At 36.5% G+C, this 8,577-nt stretch overlaps 1 protein-coding gene across 1 annotated transcript; it reads right to left on the reverse strand.

The window, feature by feature from the left end:
- Positions 1-2,095: 2,095 nt before the first annotated feature.
- LOC122081285 lies at positions 2,096-6,752 on the reverse strand. The gene is made up of 4 exons (XM_042648326.1): positions 6,443-6,752; positions 6,088-6,254; positions 2,926-3,007; positions 2,096-2,736 (listed from the first exon to the last, which is right to left on the reverse strand). Coding segments are annotated over exons 1-4 (414 nt in total). The 5' UTR covers positions 6,607-6,752; the 3' UTR covers positions 2,096-2,735.
- Between the last annotated feature and the right edge of the window lie 1,825 nt (positions 6,753-8,577).

The raw sequence follows: 8,577 nt of genomic DNA on the forward strand, positions 1-8,577 counted from the left end.
TAACATAAGCACAATGACTACAAAAAAACTTGAATTTAAAAGAATGAGACTCAGATGTAACTGACATAGAGGCGGTAAATGCAGCAGACGATGAAGGCTTCTAACTGGGCTATAAAATGATGCAAAATCAAGAGCTTAACATGTGATAATACAACACCAATGGGAGCATCCTTATAATTCAACTTGGTTTGCATTGGACTGATTTGATTTACCATACCCACACCCACGCACGCCCACACCTATGCCCACGAGAAGAATTGGTAGGCTGCCCAAGATGTTTCTAGCATTAGTCTTGAGTATGATGCTCTTTACCATAGTAATCACACTTAAAAGACTCCTTTTTCGATCTAGTAGAACCACCACGAGATCCATAAGCGAAACCATATAGAGAGCCAGTACCAAAATATAGGGTTGATCAATCCTATGGTATTGGTTGGAGCATAACGATATGGCAACTATCTTCAGATTGAACCATATAATAAGTTTGCTCAAGGATGGGAAATGATCACGATTAATTATATGCGCCCTAATCTTATCGAACTCAATGTTTAGTCTAGCCAACAAGTCAAACACTCATAGATTATCCTCACACTTCTTAAAGTTGGTAGCATCAGTGGAGCAATGTGCCTAAAGGTCCTCATAAAAATTAAATCTTGTCATATAATGCTCAACTCATAATAGTATTGGGAAAAACTCATAATAGTATTGGGAAAGACTCATCTCCTTCTGCTTTGTTTTATGAATATTCTTGCACAGCTCATAGGCCCGTTCATCATTCCCTACATTAGAATAGGTATTTGAAGCATTTATTTAGATCTTGATGGCCAAATCCCATGAAAGATAACCCATGCTATATTAGGGTTCATCGAATTGAGCATAACAGAAATAACCAGGGATGTTTCTTTTAACTTCATTTCTTCTGAGATGGACCAGTGACTTCTCATATTCACTTGTGAAATAACCTGAATAACCAATAAATTGAAAGGAAGAGAGATATTGACCACATCAAATAATTGCTCCTATCCAATTTATTGGAGCTAACAGGAAATGTAGGTAAGTCAGCATGGGTGCCACAACTCACTCTATCCAAAACACTTGATGCGATTGTATCCTTTGACAAGACTACTAATCTAAGATAAACCACGAACAAATCTCAAACATCCAAATACACATTACTTCAACTATAGCAACAAGGAAAAGATCATACTTGAATATTATTAGATTTGTTCAAGACATGAAGATACAATCAACCAAAGCCCCTAGTGGGAAAAAGTCACCACCAAGAGTGAAAGGGGTTTGTTGCCTTATAAATGAGATGAGAAAGAGAGAACGAGAGAGAGAGCGAGAGAGAGTTAAGGTTTCGGCATTAGACAAATAAAACCCCAAGCTGGATCTCTGTTCTGATTCCATGTTGTGATTTTAGGGAAACAATGACTTGTTTCTTATTAACACCAGTCTTACTCTATTTATAATAAATAAAAATTAGTACAAGTATAACAATGCCATTAAGGATAAATCTACCTTTATACCCAATCTACAATAGGTGTCAATACAATATAGTCAATAGAGCAACAGTACAAAGTATACAACCAATGTACAATGGTAGTGTATATTCAATTGATGACATGTCAAGGCTTAGAGGCATATCATAGGTTGACAAAATGTGCATTGATGGTTGGTTTTGAATTATCAAGCAAGTTACGATACTTTTGCCAATTTATGTTCGGGATATTTTAGTCATTTAATATGACAGTTTTCGTAGTTAATTCCTCCCGTAAAATTATAGAATAAAATTTTATTGATTTTCAATGCATCCTAATTGCCTCAATCCGACTTTGAATGAGAGAATTATATGGCCAGTGCAAGGCACAAAGGCATTCCAGTCATATGGTATTTTGGGAGTAAAGTGAAGACTTCATAAGTTCGGGAATTGACATCATATTCATGGACATTTTGGGCATTAAGTTTGGCATTTTTAGTAGAAGGTGAAAACTGAATAAAGGTACTACTTCAAGTAAGTTGATCCATCGTCGTTGGAATCACACCATTTTGATACCGGATGAGAAAGTTATATATAGAGAATTCAGTATGGTTGTGCAAAAAATAAGCAATTTGAGAGTTTTTTTTAGTTTTTTTTTATCAAGATTTTATTAACATTTTCCCGTGGATGCATTCTGGTAGTGATGCCACACTTCATTACAAGAATGGTGACGGAAATCAAGACTTTAAACTCCTTAAAACAGAGAAGATATAGTCTAGATACTATTTTGAAAAAAGTGAGTGGTTGGGTGTAACTAGAATGGCACTTTGTCAAACACTGGAGCATATAGCTCAACGGCTTTAAGTCTGTCACATCGACAGATAGCAATATGGAGGTCTATTTCAAAGTATACGCCGGCACAGGTCAGGTGATGTAGATTCCATCGCGAGTTTTTTTATTGGCTATGCACACTAAAAATCGAACTCCGTGAGCGAGCACACCATTTATTATCTCCAAGACTCCATTTCTAGTTTTTGTGTTAGGCGGGCCTTCATAGGCTGACGCTTATCAAGATCCATCGGCTATGGACTTTTCCCACCTAAAGCCATTGATCAAACGAATTTTGTCACATTGTACACCTAAGCGAATCAGAAGGCGATGCATCACCCATCGTGACTGACACCCACAATGCATGTGTTGCGTGGATCCTCATCATGCAGCTCTGATCGAGCGTAATTTTCGTTGCTGACAGCGATCTGATGTCCAAAAGTAAAGCCATTAGATAGATAGAACAAACATCACATATAAAAAATGTAAAAGCAAACTTAAAACAACAAGACAAAAGTTTCGATTAACTACACAGTAATATTAAGGCCCTATACACAGGGGCTAAATAGTCATCTAAATTGTGGAATAAAGGAAAGGTGTTAGTTCAAAGAACTTGCCATGTTAGCAATGTTGTTGGAGAGACAGTCCAACCCTTCATAAAGGCCCTCTCTAGAGGTTGAACAAGTATTCTGGAGGTACCTGAAAATTAAAAAGATCAGACCAAGCAGAACCACTGGAAAATACTTCCACCAAAAAAATAATAATAATAATAAGAAAATTGACTACAATAATATCGATTAGTGAGATGCAATCCAAAAATGCATTTTACTAGTGATGTTGGCAGACAAAGTGAAGGCCAAGCTTATAAGCGATCTCCGCAACATTCATTACATTAAGAAGATCTTACTTATTAGTAAATACAAGCAACACAACATCTCACAACCCATCCTGAAACCATATGTATCAAAATCAGTCCACTATTAAAGGAATGGCACAACACTAGTAGGCATCTTAGATAGGTTTTGAAGAAGGTAACTTTTTATGCCATATACCAGCTATGATATCATCCACCAACTACGTCACACACACACACACACACACACACACACACACACACACACACACACACACACACACACGGAGACACAGAGAGAGAGAGAGAGAGAGAGAGAGAGAGAGAGAGATTGGATGACATGAAAAGGATTTTGACCCTTAATCATATGACTTTAGTCCTAAACCAAATACAAAAAAGAAAAAAATAAACAAAGATAAAATTATACATTTCTAGTAGTGAGAAAAAAAAAACCCTAGTTCCTGAACCTTTACCTCTTAGTTCTATTCATTATTATCATTGTCGTACTAGAACAAATCATTTTCATTTGTTTGTACTTAAGAAGTTCAGTGAGGTATGCCTGTATGCGAGCAGGGCTATGCTCAATTCCTGGGACACGACTAGCAAATTTAAGTGAGCATATGGTCTCTCCCAAGACTACAACACTTGAGCTTATTTGAACAAACTTGGGTGTCTTCCAGTCTCCTCTTGTATTTTAGGTTCAGATTAGTCTTAAAAAGTGAAAAGAGATGAGAATATGATAATGTGAGATCTCATGAACTGACCCAAATAGAACCTTACTAACCAAGGATCAAACAAATAGGTTTTGTATGAAAAAGGATTCTGGAATTTTAGTCACAAATGCAACTGAAAGTGAAACGAATGTTTTAGCCCTTGTCATTTAGAAAATGAAAGACCTCCAAAGGCTTACGAATGATAAAATTGTATTCTATGTATAACAATAGATTCTTTTTCCCCCAATTCTTTCAAGAGCCAAGGGGGGAAGGTACAAGCTATAAGAAAATGAAACAAGATGCTGCATCCTACGTTTCATATATTTCTATAAAATTAGTCAAATCAAGGGCCTTGATTTGGGTAATTTATCCATTAATTAGTTCATGAACCTGGACATCCATAGGAATAAGATATTCTTGGAATTGTTGAATGATAGACTGAGACTTCCAAAACGGGGGAGCATATCTGCATGGACTCCCTATCCTAGAGTATAAAATGCAAATCACAGAGTATGAAATAAATTCCAAAAGAGAAGAAGAAAGGAAGCTCACCTAGAGAGCCATCAAGCAAATGGGTGAGCTTTGAGTTCCTATAAGGTATATGGGCTGTCTCGTTTTGAAAAATCCTTGATAGCTTGGTGAAAACCAGTTCTTTGCATTGATATCATATGTGGAATGTATACAAAGATTACAAGGGGTGAATCCCATTGATGAAGGAATCACAATAAAGGAGATTTACATATAAATGGACTCTAAATACATAAGGGAACTATGAGGAATAAAATAGGTAATAAGATATACATGGGAGACATGAACAGAAAGTAGGATAGGATCCTCCCATTGACCCATATAATAGGTAACTGGATATCATGGGAGATATAAACAGCAAGTAGGATAGAATTCTCCCATTGATCCATGTAATATGTTTGCTAGAGCAGAGAGTGGTAAAACAGACAGACTTTAAGAGTTGCAGTCACCTAAACTTTTTTTTTAAGGGGGTGGGTGTGTTGGTGTCCGATGTCTTATATTCTATCGCAATTTAATCCAGGGAGTACTGGTGCAGCACCTCAACAAGCAGGACGGCAGTCCCACTAGGCGGTCAGGAGGCCTCCCTGCATAGCAAGGGGTGTAGGGGGGCACAGCCCCCCACTCGAATTTTTTATTTGAGGGCAATTGTGTACTTTTTGGATTAGGATTTTTTCGCTATATATTTGTAGCGAGAGTTTCTTTCTCTGCAATGCAAGCAATACTGAGAGATGTGAGGGACGAGCGTTGTAACCCTATTCTCCATTGATAGTGAAGCAGGATCTCATCTCACCGGGGACGTAAACAACCTAGTTGAACCTCTTAAATCTGTGTGCATTGCTTGTCCTTGTTTTTCCATCTTCTTCTGCATCGTTCTAGGGTTGCATTTCTAGAGGGTGGGGGGAGGGAATAGGAAGAACTACATTAAGATGCAAAGTAGCTTTGCCAGTGTGAGCGGCTACTAAGCTCATTAGCATTAGTTGATCCAATAGATTGGATTTGGTTTCTGGTCTTTAAAGGCTCACACACTTCATCTATGCCATAAGCACGAGCTTCGAAAAGCCTAGGACTTCTTGTATTCCCTCTGCTACTTGCTTTATCTCCAACCTTTACAAATTTTGCAAGAAGTGCACAAAACATAAGCCTCCTTTTCTCACCTTTAATATTAAATAAAAACAGATACAACTCAATTTTCTCACTGACTTTTAAAATCCAAAGAGCAAGCACTTACTTCTTCAGAGGTTGGTTGGAATTCTCTGCAAGAAGATCTCTTACCTTCTCATTGTAAACTTCTAGCACACTCACAAATAAATCATAGCTTGTGGCACTGCTTCTCTGCTCATAAATCCAAAACAGCTCCTCCAATGTCCTATAATTAACTCCTATGTTTTCAGGTGTTCCTTCCATAGTAAATGTCTTCCCAGTTCTTGTCTACCTATAAGCGAAAATGCAGGCATTGAACCCATCCAGAACTGAATTCACCACAGGTGATGTTTGTGAAAAAAGGGCCTCCTCATGTTTATGAAAAACAAGACTTAAGTATTGCATACATCAATAAAGACAAGATTCAAGAATTAGATCCGATGGGCGTATTTTAACCGATTCAAATAAGAATTAAAAATTCCAAAATCAGTGCAGGCTCAAATTAATCCTCTCCAATTGAAACCCTAGCCCAAGAATTAGCTCACCTCGATCATTGAGACTCCAATTTTCTCGGTCCCTAACATGCCAACCGCAGTCCGCTTTACTGAATAAAAAAGCGGCATAACCATCCTCCAATAATGGACTGGCCTGGAGAGCTCTTCGTGAAGGTTGATCTCTACATTTGAAATGCCAATCTCTTGGAGATGTATACCTATTCGTAAGAATACAATAAAGTTTCAAAACCCTAAAAGAAATAATACAAAGCATACTCTACTAGTACGTTTATCTTCGACACTAACAAAAAATCTATTATAATTTTGTGAAAGATTATAGAGTGACAGAAATTGAGGAGGGACAATAGAGTTGAGTGGAGAAGATCACATCATACTGTAACAATACCTTTTATCGTTACTTCGATGGAAAAATTGAAGATGGAGGTGATAGAGAAAGAGAAAGCTCAATGAGAGAGAGAACACCGATGTGAGAAAGAGTTCGAGAGGCGTGAAGATATCGATAACCCAATATTCGAATAAAATTGGTTGTAAGAAGCTAACACAATGCATATGAGAAAGATGAACAAAATTTTGAGAGGAATAGGGAAGAAAGCACCGGAAGTTTTAAGGTAGTGCATACGTTTTTTTTTTTCTTTTAATATTTCATTAAAAGAGATTGGTACGGGATTAAGATAGATAGATGAAAAGTAAAGTGGAAAAAAAAGAAAGAGAGAAAGTGGAGGGCGTGGTAGTTTGAGAAGGGTGTGGGTGAAGGGCGGATAACTCGAGACAATAAGGAGACTAATTTAATAAAATAAAGGAATTGATATTTACAACAAAATTGATATTTTAAAAGAGCATTTAAGTCTTAAAACAAATATAAAGGATTCCAATAATTTGGAAGAAATAAAAAATGATGGAAAAAAAATATAATGAACAAGATAATGTTTTTAAAATAAGAAAAAAAAAAGATTAAATAGTCAAATGAAAGATTCGTCACAAACCATGAGCACATGCACTTATATAAGATATATGTACTAGCAAACTTGCACTGTGCACTTAACATTTTCAAAATATGAGTTAAACTATAATTGATCCCACATTAATACTACAATAAGGATAGAGATATTCAAAGAGTTTAATTTCGATGCCAAGGAATATAGATAGATTAAGAACTCGCAGTTTGCTATAATAAATTTTTGTGGTCTAAATACACAATTTTCAATTGTGGTGAATGTCTTTTAGATCAAAATAACTCTTTCAACAACAATGTCAATAATTTGTCAAGGGTAACGCAACCACTAATATAATTACATACTGTGGAAAGTGGGAGGCCCACCTTTGGCCTTTGTGAAGGCAAATTGTGATATTGCTCATCCACAAGGAGGGGTTTTTGGCGGATTGGGCATTATCTACAAGAAACATGATGGGCATCTCTACAAGGCACTCTCCATCCCACAACCCTTAGCTTTTGCGAGTCAAGGAGAAACTTTAGCTATTAAATGGTGCTTTTGTAGGCTCTCGATTATGGCTACACCCATCCTCTTGTTGAATCCAATTGCAAAGAGATCATCTGCTACATTCAAGGACCAAGCCTGGTTCCTTCATGCGACGTTGCAGTTTGTTATTAAGGATGTACGAAAGTTGTGTCCTTCTTTTGTTTCCATATCATTTAATTTTATTCTACAGGCTGTGAACTCTATTGTAAACGCCTGAAAAGGAAGGCATGTCTATCATGTGTATGACAGATTGGCCGATTACCACTTCGTGGCTTTAAGACCTTTGTGCGTCTGAGGCTATTGGTTGTACACATGGTTATTATCATCAGTAAATTTCCTTTCTACCAAAAAAAAATTGTCAACGCTATTTTTTTGCAGGACAGATAGTTATTGTCTCAACCACTAGCTAATTGGCAAGGGTAAATTTCCACTAGCTAATTGGCAAAGTTAAATTTAATAAATATCAATTCAGTTTAGATGCTAAAGAATTTAGACATATTTAACAACTCTTAGTTTGCTATAATAAAATAATAAATACACCAGACACCTATTCAATACTATACATTTAAATAACTTCTTTAGCACTCAACCAAAAAGAAAATCTTCTTTGACACTAAAAAACCCCATTTCTAAGAAAGAATGTGGAGATGGTTGAGAATTTTTTGTTCTCTCATTAGATAACATGGGAAAGTTTGTTTGGACAATAATTTACTAGAATGAATAAATTGTTGCTCCATTTCAGGGATCCCAACAAAAACTCCTTTTTACCGAGTGAAATTGGAACTTGGTTGGTTGGTGGGCTTTGGGAATGATTTCATTCCAAACCATAAATGAAGAACTTCAATTAATTGTGCCTTACTGTGTCAAAACCATAGTCTTAAAATTTATCGGATTTGTCATGATCACTCATATTGAAATTGATCGAGACCGACCTTGAACCAATCCACTAGTAAAGTAAGGGTGAATTGGTTTAAAATACCATTTTCTTTAAGAAAGGGTTTAATCTGTCTGATGTAGTCCGATCCCAACTGCTAGCTATTCG

Source organism: Macadamia integrifolia, chromosome 6 (assembly GCF_013358625.1).
Source record: "Macadamia integrifolia cultivar HAES 741 chromosome 6, SCU_Mint_v3, whole genome shotgun sequence".
Classification (NCBI taxonomy): Eukaryota; Viridiplantae; Streptophyta; class Magnoliopsida; order Proteales; family Proteaceae; genus Macadamia; species Macadamia integrifolia.

Coding starts and splice junctions, on each gene's coding strand:
- LOC122081285 (XM_042648326.1), bottom strand. CDS start 6,606: ATGCATTGTGTTAGCTTCTTACAACCAATTTTATTCGAATATTGGGTT. Junction 6,255..6,442: donor CATCGAAGTAACGATAAAAG/GTATTGTTACAG, acceptor TCTTACGAATAG/GTATACATCTCCAAGAGATT. Junction 3,008..6,087: donor TTGGAGTCTCAATGATCGAG/GTGAGCTAATTC, acceptor TTTAATTTTCAG/GTACCTCCAGAATACTTGTT.